Here is a 17,045-nt window from a genome sequence, read left to right as displayed (position 1 = left end):
GCAAGGCAAGTTTATTTATATAGCACATTTCATACACAATGGCAATTCAAAGTGCTTTACATAGAAGAAATTAAAATAATAAAAAGAAATAAGAATAGTTAAAACAGTTTAGAAGAATACAAAATAAAATACAGTACAAACAGTCGGACGAACATTGGCACAGTGCTCATTCAGTAAATGCATAGCTAAACAGATGTGTTTTGAGTCTGGATTTGAATGTGACTACAGTAGGAGCACATCTGATCTCCTCTGGAAGCTGGTTCCAGCTGCGGCTGGCATAATAGCTAAAAGCGGACTCGCCATGCTTAGAGTGAACCCTTGGTATTTCTAGCTGATATGATCCTAATGATCTGAGTGATCTGTTGGGTTTATATTCAGTGAGCATATCTGCAATGTATTGAGGTCCTAGGCCATTGAATGATTTATATACCAGTAATAATACTTTAAAATCAATCCTAAATTTAACTGGGAGCCAGTGTAAAGACCTGAGGACTGGTGTGATATGTTCATATTTTCTGGTTCTGCTCAGAATCCTGGCGGCAGCGTTCTGTATGAGCTGCAACTGTCTTATGGTCTTTTTGGGAAGGCCAGTGAGGAGTCCATTACAATAATCCACCCTGCTGGTGATGAAAGCATGAACAAGTTTCTCTAAGTCTTGTCTGGAAACAAAGCATCTTATTCTTGCAATATTTTTCAGATGATAGTATGCTGATTTAGTTATTGCTTTGACATGACTACTGAAACTAAGGTCTGACTCTAGTGTCACACCAAGATTCCTGACTTGATGTTTAGTTGTTTGACCCCTAGAGTGAAGGTATGCGTTCACCTTGAGAACTTCATCTTTGTTTCCAAACGCAATGACTTCAGTTTTGTCTTTGTTTAACTGAAGAAAGTTTTGACACATCCAACTGTTGACTTCATCAATGCATTGGCACAGGGAGTCAATGGGGCTGTAATCGTTAGGCGATAGGGCTAAGTAGAGCTGTGTGTCGTCTGCATAGCTGTGGTAAGCAATTTGGTTCTTTCTCATTATTTGGCTCATTGGGAGCATATACAGGTTGAACAGGAGTGGTGCAAGAATTGAGCCTTGAGGGACTCCGCATGTCATGGATGTCCACTCAGACTTATGGTCTCCTATACTCACATAATAACCTCTCCCATCTAAGTATGACCTGAACCATTTTAGGACTATCCCAGAAAGCCCCACCCAGTTTTCCAGCCTGTCCAGAAGTATGTTGTGATCGACAGTGTCAAATGCAGCACTGAGGTCGAGTAGTACCAGCACTGATAATTTGCCTGAGTCAGTATTTAAGCGAATATCGTTTATTATCTTTATGAGCGCTGTCTCTGTGCTGTGGTGCGGTCGGAAACCAGATTGAAAATTGTCAAAGTATCCATTCGAGCATAAGAATTTGTTCAGCTGATTGAAGACAACTTTTTCAATGACCTTGCCTATGAAGGGAAGATTTGAGATCGGTCTATAGTTGCTTAATATGGTCTTATCCAGATTGCTCTTTTTCAGGAGGGGCTTGACAACTGCAGTTTTCAGGGAGTTTGGAAAACTCCCAGAGAGAAGTGAAGCATTTACCACTTCTAGAAGATCTGCTTCTAAACTGTTTAACACACTTTTGAAAAACGATGTGGGAAGTGTGTCAAGAGCGCAGGTTGATGTTTTAAGGTGCTGTACGGTTTCTTCCAAAATTTTGCCATCAATTTCTTTGAAATCAGACATAGTAACTACTTTCTCAGGTGGTTTGATCTGTCTGACCCCAGCGCAACTCAAGGATGTGCTGATCACCTTTCTGATATTATTGATTTTCTCAGAGAAGAAAGAAGCAAACTCACTGCACTTGCTGTCTGAGAGCATTTCACTGGAAATCTGGCTTGGGGGGTTTGTCAGTCTCTCTACAGTAGCAAAAAGAGTGCGTGTGTTGTTTAAATTGCTGTTTATAATATTTGAGAAGAAAGTCTGTCTAGCTTTGCCTAGTTCCATATTGAAAGCATGAAGGCTGTCTTTGTAGATGTTATAATGGACTACAAGTTTTGTCTTCCGCCACATGCGCTCTACTTTTCTGCATTGTCTTTTCATATTTTGCACTGCTGTTGAGTTTCTCCAAGGTGCCTTTTGTCTGCCACTCTTCTTCCTGACTTTAACAGGAGCAATATCATCAATTACACCTTTAACTTTTGAGTTAAAAGAATCAAGGAGAAAATCAACAGAGTCTGCAGATATGCTTGGTGTTAAGGATATAGCCTTCATAAATAGGACACTAGTGTTCTCATTTAAGCATCTCTTCTTGACAGACACAGATCTAGCTTCAGTGGCAGGAGAGATCAATATATCAAAGAAAATACAGAAATGATCAGACAGTGCTACATCCTTAATAACAATCGATGAAATGTTTAGACCCTTACTGATAAGTAAATCTAAAGTGTGTCCACGATTGTGTGTGGGTCCATGTACATGCTGAGTCAGATCAAAAGTTTTTAAAACAGTTTTGATTTCTTTTGCCATATTGTTTTCTCCATTATCTATATGGATGTTAAAATCTCCAGCAATGGCAAAACAGTCAAACTCTGAGGTAATTGTTGATAACAGTTCTGTAAAGTCCTCAGCAAAGGCTGGAGAGTATTTTGGAGGCCTGTAAATAATGAAAAGTAAAATGCGTGGAGCACCTTTTAACACAATACCCAGATATTCGAAAGACAAGTAATTCCCAAATGATATTTGCTTACATTGATAGATATCTTTAAAAAGAGCAGCTAGACCCCCACCTCTCTTAACAGCTCTGCAGACACTCATAAAAGTAAAGTTAGGAGGGGCTGCTTCATTGAGGATTGTTGCACTGTAGCTGTCTTCTAGCCAGGTTTCATTTAGAAGCATAAAATCCAGGTTGTTTGTGGTTATTAAGTCGTTGACTAGAAGTGATTTATTTTTAAGTGAGCGAATGTTTAAAAGAGCTAACTTAACCGACTTACTTTTCCCCACAGCAATATTAGTTTGACGTGTAATAGGCACCAGATTAGTTGGGTTTGCTGTACGGCTATTGAAGGCCTTAGACTTTCTATCATGTAATAGAACAGCAATAGAGAAAGATACAGGCACACTGGGTTCCCGCTTGTTTTGTAAACATTTGAGAAAGTTACTGTTATCAGAGCGGGCACCCGACACATATCACTGAGAGCTGGTATCAGTTGTTTTTGGTTCACCTCGAGCAGAAGGAGGAGGGTGTGGGCCCTGGCGTTGTGGCAGAGGCCGAAGAGCTCTCACAGGAGGAGGGGGAGGGCGAGCTGGGCCCGCAGGCTTTGGTGGTAGTGGTGCCTGTCTTTTTTTAGTTGGTATCTGGGGGCTTGCAGCAAAAGAGTGGGATAGTCTGGTTCCAGCATGCACCAGTTCTTCCATTTTCTGTGAGAAGCAGAGTAGTGGCGTTGCAGGGGAGAGGGAGAAAGTGTCTGGTGAAAGGGGCTGTTGCTCTGGTGTTATAGGAGGCTGTAATATGCTGTCCTGGCTTCCCTGGCTGTTTTCCAGGAAGTCGTCCTTGGGTGCTGAATCTTCAAGCAGTTCTGATATGGCTGTCTGTGGTGAGCTCTGTGGGCAGGGCTCAGCTGAGATTGTGTCCGTGAGCAGAGGTTGTTGTGGCGGAGTGGTGTTATCATGTCCATTTTGCTGCTGAAGTGAAGTCCCGTGGTCATTCATACTGTGTCCAGGTGTGTGTGTGCCATTCAGATTGAGTGGATTGGCACAAACCGCAGAAGGATGATTTAGGGAGAAGTAGATATTGTCCTTTAACACTCTTGAACCAAGTTTGTTTGGGTGATGGCCATCCCGATGAAACAGTTGTCGTTGACTCCAGAAAAGATTGAAATTGTCAATGAAGTTCACTGCTTTTATATTGCAGGTTTTTTGCAGCCATGTATTTAGCCCAAGCAACCGTGAAAACCTGTTTGTTCCTCTTGCTGGGAGTGGTCCACTGATGAATGTTTGAACTTTCAGTCTTTTAAGTGTTTCAAAAAGTTCATTGAAATCCTTCTTAAGGAGTTCTGACTGCTCTTTATGAATATCATTCTTCCCCACATGTATGATGAGTCGATTTGCAGTCTTATGTTTCATCAGAATGTTCTGAAGTTCCCTGTTTATATCAGAAGTTGTTGCTTGTGGAAGGCAGCACGTAGTTGTATCCCTGTTGCTAATGTTTCTGATTATGGAGTCCCCCACTATCAGAGTCCTGGGCTCGGCTGCGCTCTGAGCTGAGTGCCGCTGTCTGCTCGACCTTGAGCGCCAGTTAGCATCAGTGTTAGCTACTGGCCCATTCAGTCTGTGTTCGATCACATTCATCACATTTGTGGATTCCTCATTTACATTCATTAGTACTTCAAATCTGTTCTCAAGATGTATAGGCGGTGGTAGGAGGCCAGTGTTTGCAATCCTTGTCAGAGCTGTATCTGGGGTAGAGGATGCTACTGCGGTAATATGTGATGCTCGTGACAATCTGATGTCTCGAGTGCCTTTGGGTTTAGCTCCCTGTTTGTGCCATCGATTAGTAAGTCGATCGGCTTGTTTCTCTACCTGTCGAGGAGTACTAGTTTCATGGGACTCACCGGTATGCTGTGGGTGTCCATGACGAAGCTCTGTTGTGTGCTCCGTCTGGTTTGGTGGTCCCGTAAATAACTTTGTTTCTAGAACTGCAATCCTTTGTAAAAGTCTGTGGCAGTTAGTGCAGCAAGTAGATTCCAGAAGAGGCATTTTCTCTTATCCTTGTAGGCAGTTGTGTTTTCCTTTCCCGGTATGTAAGCTGGTCGGGTAAAAGAATTCTCAGTTTTTGTAGTAATCCAAACTTTGTCGTATGAGCACTGTGCTGATTTGCTGAAGTTAAAATTAGGTGATAAAAGGAAATAAAATAAAGGAAATCAAATATAGAAAAAATAGGAGATAAAATGTAAAAGCGATAGAGCAAAGCGCGGAGCAGTAAGCAAGAGCGTCCGAACAGTAGCTGAGCAGGAAGTTTTGGCTGAAAAGGCTGACTCACTTGATTTATTTCATCGAAGAAGCGAACCAAAGTGAATCGTACGCACGGCAAGGAACGCAGTACTCGTTCCCTCTACTAGAGAGAACCGAGGTTACGTTAGTAACCGAGTACGTTCTCTTACGAGAGTTCTCTCGTACTGCGTCTTAGCTAAGACGCTGCGGGAACCCAATGTAAGACGCCGTGCGTGCAGGGATTAACAACCATAAACCTGGAGGCGAACCCAGGATTTACAGTGCACAATCACCAGAGGGACTCACAGAGAGTCCTAGAACAGGAGGAGGAACTCTCCGTTCTGATATGTAGCTGCGTCCGCAGACGCAATATATGACATCACTTAGACAAGACAACCTTGACTAAAGTGGGAATATGGGTCTTACGTAATACTGCCCGTAAGATAGTAGTAACGCACTGCGCTTGTATTCTCAGTGTTCAATTACACCGATAACAGCTTAGCCTGCAAAGCGGGAACCTCAAGGTTTTAAAACCTGATGAATGTAGACGGCGAGGCCCAGCCTGCCGCCATACATATATCCTGTAAGGATATCCCACTAGACCAGGCCCACGACGAGGCAACGCCTCTCGTGGAGTGCGCTCTGACACCCAGCGGGCACTGAAGACCTCTGGAGGTGTATGCTAACGCTATGGCGTCAACTATCCATCTGGATAGGCTTTGTTTCGAAACAGCCATTCCCTTGGAACGTCCACTGAACGAGACAAACAGTTGCTCAGTCTGTCTGAAGACAGCAGAGCGAGACACATAGGCTCTTAGAGCCCTGACAGGGCAAAGAGAGCTCAAGTCTCCTTCCTCTTCTAACACCGGCAGGGCAGACAGGGATATAACCTGAGCCCGAAACGGTGTGTTGAGGGATTTCGGCACATAACCGTGCCTAGGTTTGAGTATGACTCTCGAGTCACTAGGCCCAAACTCCAGACACGACGGGCTCACTGAGAGCGCGTGCAGGTCCCCTATGCGCTTCACTGAGGCAAGGGCCAGCAAGAACACTGTCTTAAATGACAGATGTTTGAGGCTAATCGTCTGGATGGGCTCGAAAGGGGAACCTTTCATGGCCTCCAGAACCGTAGAGAGGTCCCACACAGGAACCGACGGGGGTCTGGGAGGGTTCAGTCTCCTAGCTCCCCTGAGGAAGCGGATGACCAAATCATTCCTTCCTATCGACTGACCGAGCGTTGTCTCAGCGAACGCTGCGATAGCCGCCACATATACTTTGAGCGTGGATGGGGCTCTGCCCTTATCCAACAGCTCTTGAAGGAAGGAGAGAACCTCCGTTACCTCACAGTCGAGGGGTGAGCATCCCCGAGCCATACACCAGCTGGAGAATACCGACCACTTTGAGGCATAGAGCCGTCGAGTCGACGGTGCTCTAGCCTGAGTGATAGTATTTAGCACTCCTACTGAAAAATCAGCGGGTAACCGTTGAGAGCCCACACGTGTAGGGCCCACAACTCTGGTTGAGGGTGCCAAATCGAGCCCCTGGCCTGCGAGAGAAGGTCCCTTCTCAATGGCACCGGCCATGGGGCAGTGTCTGCTAACTGCATCAGCTCTGGAAACCAAGGTTGGTTCCTCCAAAGTGGTGCTACAAGCAGCACTGAGCATTTCGTTTCCCTCACTCGTTCTATCACCTCTGGAAGGAGGGAGACGAGGGGAAAGGCATAGAGCGGGCAGCGCGGCCACCTCTGGGACAGCGCGTTTTCGTTCTTGGAAAAGAACGCGGGGCAGTGAGCGTTTTCGCTGGACGCGAAGAGGTCCACCTCCGCTCTGCCAAATCTCTCCCACAGCAGCTGGACTGTTTGTGGGTGTAGAGACCATTCACCCGCGGGAATGTTGTTCCTAGACAGTCTGTCTGGACCCAAATTCTGTATCCCAGGCACATGAGCTGCTTTCAGCGAGCGCAAGTTGTGCTGAGCCCATACCAGGAGGCGTTCCGCTTTTGAACTATGCCCAAAAACGAAATCGTTTGACTGGGGTTCAGTGAACTCTTCGTCCAATTGACTCTGAGACCAAGTTTCTCGAGGTGATCGAGTAACATGGTCCTGTGTTCCACGAGCTCTGATCGTGATTGAGCCAGAATCAGCCAGTCGTCCAAATAGTTCAGCACTCGCATGCCTCTGAGTCTGAGAGGGGCGAGCGCTGCGTCCATGCACTTCGTAAATGTGCGAGGTGCCAGGGACAGGCCGAATGGCAGGACTGTATACTGGTATGTCTGGCCGTCGAAGGCGAATCTCAAGTATTGCCTGTGACGTGACGCTATCTGTATTTGAAAATACGCGTCCTTCAGATCTATTGACATGAACCAGTCTCCTCTGCGAATATGCACTCTTTTCGGGATATATCTGGGTAGCCGTAAAAACGGCTTTTGTGTGCATGCAAGCGGGCAACTGTACAGGCTTGCGCGTTGCATAAGATGCTGAGACAGTCGCAATTCCTGGAACTGAAACAGCGGCGCGCTTGGGTGGGAGCCCGGCCGCAGCGGGACTCGTACACCGGCGCTTTCCTAGGCGTGCTAGGATGTGTTCGGGGCTTCCGGTTTCACCACAATCCTCTGCCGTGGTCCACGCGGCGCGGGGCGATGGCTGGTAGAGCGAGAGCGGGGTCTCGCGCTGCGTTGCTGTCGTGATGACGCAGCAGGAGGAGGGGGCTGTGGCTGAGAGCTCCGCTGGGTCGGCTTAGCACGACTCGCTGCAGAACTGGAGCGCTTCGGCAGGAAGTGCTTAAAGGCTTGCGACGCTTTCTGGTCCTCTGCGAATCTCTCTATGAACTCATTGACAGAGGATCCGAAGAGGCCAGCGGGATTCAGCGGGGCGTCGAGGAACGCGGTGCGCTCAGACTCGGCCATGTCTGAAAACGTCAGCCAAAGATGTCTTTCAGCCACAGTGGCGGAAGCCATAACACGTCCCATAGCTTGAGCGGCAGACTTAGTAGCGCGAAGGGTGAGATCCGAAGCGCTCCTCAAATCCGCGAGGCAGATTGCATCAGGTCCCATCTCGTCCAGTTTACGGAGGAGATCTCCCTGGAAAATCTGCAGCGTGGCCATGGTGTGTAGTGCAGACGCAGCCTGCCCAGCAGCGGAAAAGATTCGCGCGAGCAGCGATGACGTCGTGCGGCAGGCTTTGGATGGCAACACTGGTTTCGTCCGCCGTCCAGCAGAGGGCGGGCAAAGGTGCGTCGCTATCGCCTGTTCCACCAGAGGAAGTGACTGGTAGCCTCTGTTTTTAGCATCGTCCAGGGCGGAGAATGCTGGAGAAACAGACGAACGAGTTCGTGCTGAGAAGGGAGCGTTCCAGGCCTTTGCCACTTCTTCATGAAGCTCAGGAAGAAAGGGGGCGGGCTTAGACTCAGGAGAAGTACGCTCACCGGGAAGAAAGCTACCATCCAGCCGGGTACGAGAGGGAGGTACTGGTGCAGACCACTCGAGGCCGAGACTCGTCGCGGCCAGCGAGAGCACTCGCATCAACTCCTTCTCGATATTAGCTCGTCTGTTAGGCTTACGAGCAGCAAGCGCGAGATCCTCAGAGCTCGACCAATCGCCGCTGCCCGAAGCTAACAGAGAGCACGTGTCCTCATCCCCCGACACGGCTTTGAAATCGACTTCCTCTGATGAAGCGGCGGCAGACTGCGGGCGCTGAGCATCAGGAAGTGATTCAGGCGAGGCCGGCGAAGCGGGCGGGTGCTCCGGTGAGCTCGGTCGGGCTGTAGAGGGTTCCAGAATCCGCTGGGAGCGGCGCTTTTTACGGCGCGGCAACGCGGCGGGGAGTGCAGGCTCGGAGAATACTGCCAGGCGAGTCCTCAGAGTCACCATAGGCATCAGCTCGCAGTGAGGGCAGCCGCCGTCAGCGAGCGCGAGCGCTGCATGGTCTTCACCCAGACAGGAGACACAGATGACATGACGGTCTCCCTCGCTGAGTGGGGCTCGGCACGAGCCGCAGGAAGGCATCTTTAAAAAGACGCGAGCTCTTTTACGAGTGTGTGTCGCGGGGCGAACACACACACACACAGAGGAACAGAAAAGGATATGAGCGCCGAAAAGCGCAGCAGGTACGGCAGTGGAAGGCGGCGAAGGCCAGCGACTTCAGATGGCTCGTCCCGCTGAGGTGCTTGCACTCAGACGACGCTTGCTTCTATCGAGATCCAACGATGTGAGAGCTTCGCTGAAGAGATGAAAAATCAAGTGAGTCAGCCTTTTCGAGCTACCTTTATAGGGCTAGGCCACGCCCGCGTCGGCGGGAAGTGGCCTCATTGGTCTGATGTTGCATCAGCCTGCGCTCGATAGGCTTATGCATTTGCCAGTAGAACAGCCAATGAGCAAGCGAGCCGTCTTGCCTATGGCTGTATACTGCTGCAAATGCGTTTTACAAATATTAAAATTAAGGATAATTTTTGCTTCAATATTCGTGAAAAGAGACTTTTCCCGCAGCGTCTTAGCTAAGACGCAGTACGAGAGAACTCTCGTAAGAGAACGTTACTCTTGCTTTTGTGTCGCACTTCAGAACACAGCAGGCTTGTTCGACTTCATGCAGCTTGCGTGTTTATTCGAACACCTTTAGTTCCTCTAAAGCTCACAAATCAGTTTTTTATATAAGTAAAAACACTCTTTTCATGTAGTTGCGATGTTATATTGTGTCATGTTTATCAAATTAAAACTGATTAAAAAACGTAGACTCCACTTCATTGATAGTAGCTTGAACTTTATTCTTGTTCAAACAGACGCTGTATGAAGCAATACATAAAGTATTGAATGAAAATGTCTCTGAAACATCTGTGTATTATTTGGCAAATATTGCATTTATTTCACTTCAGCTGTGGTAAAGTATGCAAACACCACGTGAGCGGTCACTACGGGAACCAGAAAGTGTCCGGCTTCACGTCTCCGTTTGCAGCTCCTCCCCGCCTGCACGCGGCTACTCTCGCCGATCGGTTACATCCATAGACAGTATAAACGGTTACATCCAGACGCAGCCGATGTCGAACACACCTAGCGTCTCGTCGCCATGATGTTTTCAAGTTTTCCCTGGCCTTGGAGCGCAATAAGTGGGCGTATCGTATTCAAATAACTTGACAAGTTGACGTCATCTAGTCAGAGAAAAAGCTTCGGTCTTCTAACGATTCATAAAAATGACTCAGAGTCGACTCTTACTTTTGAAAGACAATAACTTTATATACGGTGCACTTTCATATTTCAAACTTTGCAGGATGTTTTTGTTCACTTAGATCTATGTTACACACTAAATGAAAGGTAAATTTCAAAATTCCATAATAGGTGCCCTTTAAGCTGTCAAATGATCATGTTACAATGTGCTCCACCTATGGGGCATGTTGTCACATCTCACTTCCATTCTTTCGGGGGTAAATCGCGAAAAAAGAGTACACACACTGTAATAATGAAACAAAAACTAAATTGCACTAGACATGTGGAGAATTAATGTGGTGGAAAAAATACTCTGGACCACAAGTGGATTTACTCAAACTGAGAAAGTCAAAAAGTGTTGTGGCCCGCTCTCCCCTATTGAGTCTGAACGTCCAAAAACAACTGAAGACTGATGGTCATTACTGTTGTGACACTGACCTCTGCTGGAGGAAATTAGTTATTGGATATGACAATTTAGCAATAGATTTCAACATTGAATTTTATAGTGGCTTCACATTCAATGATATGTACAATAACAATTGCAGAAATTTTTTACATCAGTGCAGCGAGATGTTTCAAAAAGTGGTGGGGACATGTCCAACCTGCAGATTATGCCTATATTAGAGTATCTTAGAATAGAATAGAATAGAATAGAATAGAATAGAATAGAATAGAATAGAATAGAAAGCCTTTATTGTCATTATACTCACATACAAGGAAATAAACATTATGCTTAAGAAAAAAATAATAACTTCACTTTCACATATCCTTCTTGGAATGAAGCATTCAGTATTGTAGTGAATATAAATTCATATCATTGTCAGGACTGATTTAAACATTATAACCAGTCAAACCCGTGAACACATGGATTCCTCAAACTGTCATAAGATGGAGCCATTAGCACAATGATTAAACACATTCAACACTGATACTGGGTCACACTTGACATATTTACAATGGCTTATGATTCCTTAGTGAAATCTTAGTTTCTATTTTTCTGAGCTTCCTTTTCTTTTGTTCTTTTTCTTTTTTTGTCCTGTTGAGACTCTCGGTAACCATCCCCATTATATAAGTTATCATCACTTCATATTTTTATGTTAAAAATGTTATATTTAAAACAATCTCATAACATTATTGACGCAATTGTTTATTCCAGTGTAAATTCAAACATCTAATTCTATTTCAGATGCAGCTACTGTACCTCTGCAGTGCAAGCATGGATTTTGTTGATAGTGATTTCATTGGATTGGTAACAATCCTATAGTGTGTTGATATTCTAATTTAATTTACTGATTAAATTTAAGAAATGAACCTAAAAGATGACACATACATTTAACAAGGCTAGAAAAATCAACCATTCGAACACTGCAGTAATGTTCTAATGTTCTTCTCCATTTCTCACTTACAAATAAAAAAATGTCCACATTTATTTGAATAGCGCTTTTCACAATACATGTCAAATCAGTTTTACAGAAAATTCATGTTTCGTGATGTGTTATGGAGTGAGTGATCTGTTATCAGAGTTGACTATGTCCAAGTAATGTCCATATTTCAGAAATGAACACTTCTAAAACAATAGAGATCATGTGTTTAGCTAACTCATTAAAGCTAATTAAAGCAAGTTGTGATCCATAATGATTACAATATATAGAAAAAATTAGGCTTCATCATGTTCTTGACATTCAGTCCACATACTGTGAAACACAGCTTCAACCAATTAATATTCAACAGAATCCAATATGGCTGAAAACAATCAAGTTTACATTCATCAGTTTACAGGCATATTCATTTCACTGTGTTCACCTGGTCAACATCTACATCTGAGGCTTACTTTGGCATAAAGAGATAAACATAATCAGTGCATAGAGAGATTATTTAATAATATTTCTGCAGAAAATATACAATTACCACTGCTTACCACTGCAAATCTGCTTACAACACTTGAGCTAAAACTCACATTCATCTGGTGTCCATAAATGACCACATTATACAGACATAAATAACACTGACAGCAGTTGCAAAAACTTTTTGTTAAATAGTGCACCATTTACGGTTTTACATTACGACACCTTTCTTCAGGAAAATAAAAACTTCATATGATTAAAAACGTCACATTCAGAAATATTATCACATGTTGGCAATAAAAATATTATCACATGTTGACTGAGGAGTTCACTGCTTCAGTAGTTAAAACTTCTTGTTTGCCAATTTAATTACATTGTTTAATGTGTAAATTCCTACAAAGTTTAGCTTCAACAAGCTAAATGACATCAATAATCGAATAAATCTGAGATTATCATCTTGAACTAATATTTTGTGAATAAGGATAGGCAGAAATAAATAAAAAATGACCTGTTTTAATAATTTTGAAATTATACAGGTAAAGGCCATCATTTAAAACTTTTGAAAGATGCTTTCAAAAGTTTGGGCATTCACCAAGTTATGGTCATTCACCAAGCTAACCGGCCGGTTATAACATATTGATTCCTGTAAGTCTCTCAAACAGGCAGGACTGAACACATTTCATCTCATTTTACATGTGTATGAATTCCTGAAAATCCCTGATATAAATGGCATATCCTTTTATCGGTTGTGTGTTCTAGACATGTGGTCTTTCTTAAGATTCAATTCTTTTAGAAATTGCTTAAAATGAAATGCTGAAATTCAGTTATCTGTAGCAAACAGCAACAATCAGTGCATTTGTACTTTAACATTGAGGTTTTGCGCTTACATAAACCTCAACATGATCTGTGCTGTAATACACTGATCTGTATGATAATGAATGATCATCTTCTTAAAGCGACTTCTGAATACACCGTCTGACCCCGTCCATCAGCCTCCTGTAATGAAATACACTTTATTGATTTCATTACTCAATTCACAAAAGAAAACAAGCAAGCACATAATGAACCATTAAATACAGATTTTTTTTTAAACAATTGTGTAAGGTGTGTGTTTAATTATACAACATCATGTAAAAAAAAAAAAAAACAAGTAGACAAACAAAAAAACTGTTCTTGCTTAGCAATAGCAAACTTTCATATAAGAGATTTAGTGCAGAGAATAACAATCATATTTTACCGTATCTGGAGATCTGTGTTTAATGAATGTCGCATCAGTATATTCAACCTCTTCTTCATTAGACTGAGCTGTTTAATGATAATTTATAAAATTACAAAAAACATTTATAATATTGAAATCTTGGTTACAGGCTTTGTTGGCATTTCTGAGAACTACTTTTGTAAAAAAACATACATTTTCCTGTTGTGTGTAATACTTGCCGTCTTGTTTTGCTTGTGTGTATTTCCTGCGGCGACAGAAGAACAACACGACTAAAACTGTGACCAGCAACAGCAGCAACAACAGCGATACAAGGAGAACTGGAGTTCGGCTGGATTCTACAATGATAAAACACACACAGTCATTAATCTACTGTAAGAGTCTCAACAAAGATGAAAACAGCAGATCTGATGGGAAACATATCTTAGTGAATGCCACTAAGAGTTATTTTGATAATCAATTAATCTGCACATTATTTGTAGTTAACAGGATAAAAATTATTTTCTGAAATGAAGCAATTAATTATTCCAAATCTTGCAGCTATATCAAATCTCTCAGCTAACAAATGTATGTCCTACAAACAATAGGGAACAGTGATTTACAAAGTTTCTGAAATGTTAAAATATCCATGTTTTCTTGCAGTGATCAGAACTTTATTTAAAAGGTTAATGCTAGTACAGCTAGCTTCTCCTAACCATTTGTTACTCACAATATTAAAATCTTTGAATGTCAATTGTATATTCCAAGAAGGTCAACATTGAGCTTGATGGTGTTTGCAAAATGGATGCTTCAAAAATGTTCTCAGAACGTTCTCTCGACATAAATCAAATATTAATAATGTTATACGAACATTCTAGAAATTTTATTTAAATAATGTTTTATTTAAACATTCACATAACCGTTCCCAATTAGTGAAAGAGAAGTTGTTGGAACTTTGTTAGCTGGGATGCTATACATTATGCTTTATAAAACAAAAGAGCAAATTCTCATCTGATAAACACACTCAACCATCTATCAATACTCACTCGCTGTATAAGGCTTTCTACAAACGAAAATTATACTCAAATTAATTTATATAATTTATAGGTAACAACGTAACCTTTAAAGGATGTCCTGAACCTTGTCAAATGCATTAAACAGCATATGCATGTAAAAGGACATAATTAGTCAAAATGCTCAAATGTGTGTGAGAACACACATCTATAAAACATTTGAGAGATAAACCAGCATGACATTATTAACAAGTCCAATTATGGACTCTAAATTTAACTATAAATGATGGACAATGAATGTGTCCAGTGTGAAAACCCCCTAATACTGACGTACCTTCACATGGTTGACAGAGTTGCGTGATGTCCAGATGTGTGGTCTGGTTTCTGATGGGATTGTTGAGCACACAGCTGTATGAATCATCCAGACACTGAATCTCCAGAGGTAGAGAGAGACTGATGCTGAGATCAGACACACTGATGCTGGACAATACACTGATTCCTTTGTACCAGGAGAGAGTCACATCACTCACATTCAACACTGAACACACCAGTGAACAATTTGATGATGAGGACGATGATGAAGAGTCTTTGATAATGACAGGAACTGTCAGCATTCCTTAAAAAACATGAATAAAAACATCTTTCAGGAACAAGCAATTACTGATATTGATGTGGGTAAAGATCTTCAATTATCATAGATCAATAATAAATAAAAGTGCACATCCTGGTCAGATTTGCATTTAATTTAAAATTAAAACCTTTTAACTTATTCAGTTTACTCACCATAGACAGCAATATTGAAACTCCTGTGTTTGACGGCTCCATTGATGACCTGTAGTTTATAAAGTCCAGAGTGTAATGTGTTGATGTTTGTGATGGTCAGAGATCCTGTCTTCTCATCTATCTTTAATCTGTCTCTGAATCTCTCATTATTACCACTATCATAGATGATCTGTTCAATGATCTGAGCAATACGAGTCTCTGAATCGTGAAATCTAAATGTCCACAGTATCTGTTCACCTCTCTGTATTTCAGTAACACCAGAGTTTAAAGTGACAGTATCTCCCTCCATCACTGATATCATCTCAGTTTCATCTGCATAAACACCTGACACACCTGGAAGAAAGGGTCAGAACGACACATTATCACCTCGGATATCTTTTGTTTATTTGAAGACAGAAAATTTAAAAACATTATAATTTCTTAATCCAAACACAGACAAAAGCCAATGACCTTTAAAATAAGTCCGAGTGATTTTTTTGACACTGATGCGGCGCGACACGACAAATCCCTGCCAGTAAACTGTCTAGTTCTATTCCTGATGCACTCTGAGCACTTTCGCTATTTCTGACACAGAGAACAAATAGATATGCAACGATCGCTTTGTCGCATTAAGTGTAGACAGCCTTTAACTGTTGCGTGTAAGAATGTGTACGGTAAAACAACACGAAAGGTAGAGCAAACTTAAGTCTGAAATTACTGGTCTAACAACGGGCAGCATCAGACTGAAATAAGCTCACTTAAGGGGACGGTTCACCCCCAAAAAATTAAAAATTCTGTCATCATTTATTCACTCTCATGTCGTTCCAAACCTGTATGATTGACTTTCATCAGTGAAGCACAAAAAAAGTTATTCGGTCTTTTTGTTTGTTTGTTTGTTTGTTTTTAGATCCCAACGTCCCAAACCTTCAGAATAACTTATTATTTTTGTGTTCGCTGAAGAACATCATTACGTGAACAACACGAGGGTGAATAAATTATTACGGAATTTATTACGGAATTTCCCCTTACTTCCCTAAATATCAGTCAGTTTAAAGTTACCGTTGACAGCTAGTGGGTTTGAGATTTGTTTCAAGCAGAGATTCTATAATAAGAAAACTACAAAATAGCCTATACCTTCTTTTGTGTTCCACACACAGGTCATAAAGCAAATTATTAATTTTTTTAAATTTTGGGTAAAACCAGTCAAATATCAAATATCCCAAGTTCTATATGTTTATTATTATTATTAATTCAAAATATTGTAAATTACACTTGATAATATATGGAAGTAAGATTCCATTGTCATTAAAGCCATTTTTTAGTGAACTGGTCCTTTAACATTTCAGGGTCAAAGATTCAAACATTTTCTTTCAAATCATAATTCATTGAAGATGAGGATCTTTTAATTCACACTGCACTATTTTAACAAAGAGGCTACACAACACAGTGCCCAAGCGTTCCTGTTTGCACGGTATAAGTAGGCTACTACAAGAATTGAAGCCCTAAAAATATAACTTACCACCCAAAAGCCATAGACAAAAACAGACAAATTGATGAACCATCATATTTAATATCCCAAGCAGTCTGGAAGCATGAAACGCGTCATGTCTGAAAACAATAGGTCTAAAAACCACGCAGAAAATCTTCATCAAAAGGCGCTGTCTCTCTTACGCGAAGCCATTCTCAAATGATTGTGGGCTTATAGTTCAACTGACCGTTTGATGAATGAATCTCCTCCTCTTCGGGAAGCCGCTGTTATACACCAAATAATCAAATACATTAAACTATTCGACTGCATTTGGATACATTTACTAAGTAATTTTACACTTTGAATATGTGCCATATGCTTTTGCCTAGAAAGGAATTGTCTAGTTTCAGTCCAAAAAAAAATTAGGTTAAATAGGCTACCACAGAAAGACGGTTCTGCCTTCGCTTTTATTATTTTGATCATTTAATGCGTTTAAGTGAAGCCCATAAATACACTTGCTTATACAAAATCAACATTTGCTTTCTCATGTATTTTTTTTTAGAGTCCTACGTTTTATTCTTTCGTTCTGAAA

The 17,045-nt window shown here is 42.0% G+C and overlaps 1 protein-coding gene across 1 annotated transcript; it reads right to left on the bottom strand.

Annotated features, from left to right (window-relative positions):
- Window positions 1–11,210: 11,210 nt before the first annotated feature.
- LOC311296001 (SLAM family member 9-like) lies at window positions 11,211–16,574 on the bottom strand. The gene is made up of 6 exons (XM_084417630.1): window positions 16,505–16,574; window positions 15,007–15,339; window positions 14,558–14,839; window positions 13,453–13,569; window positions 13,253–13,320; window positions 11,211–13,011 (listed from the first exon to the last, which is right to left on the bottom strand). The coding sequence occupies exons 1-6, from the start codon at window positions 16,548–16,550 to the stop codon at window positions 12,958–12,960; spliced, it is 900 nt and encodes a 299-aa protein (XP_084273756.1). The 5' UTR covers window positions 16,551–16,574; the 3' UTR covers window positions 11,211–12,957.
- Window positions 16,575–17,045: the final 471 nt, after the last annotated feature.

Source organism: Rutilus rutilus, assembly GCF_951802725.1.
Source record: "Rutilus rutilus genome assembly, chromosome: 8".
Lineage (NCBI taxonomy): Eukaryota > Metazoa > Chordata > Actinopteri > Cypriniformes > Leuciscidae > Rutilus > Rutilus rutilus.
Note: the sequence above shows the minus strand (reverse complement) of the source record. Positions and strands in the feature narration are given on the sequence as shown.

Coding starts and splice junctions, on each gene's coding strand:
- LOC311296001 (XM_084417630.1), bottom strand. CDS start 16,550: ATGATGGTTCATCAATTTGTCTGTTTTTGTCTATGGCTTTTGGGTG. Junction 13,321..13,452: donor CACACAAGCAAAACAAGACG/GCAAGTATTACA, acceptor ATCATTAAACAG/CTCAGTCTAATGAAGAAGAG. Junction 13,012..13,252: donor AACACAGATCTCCAGATACG/GTAAAATATGAT, acceptor ATTTCATTACAG/GAGGCTGATGGACGGGGTCA.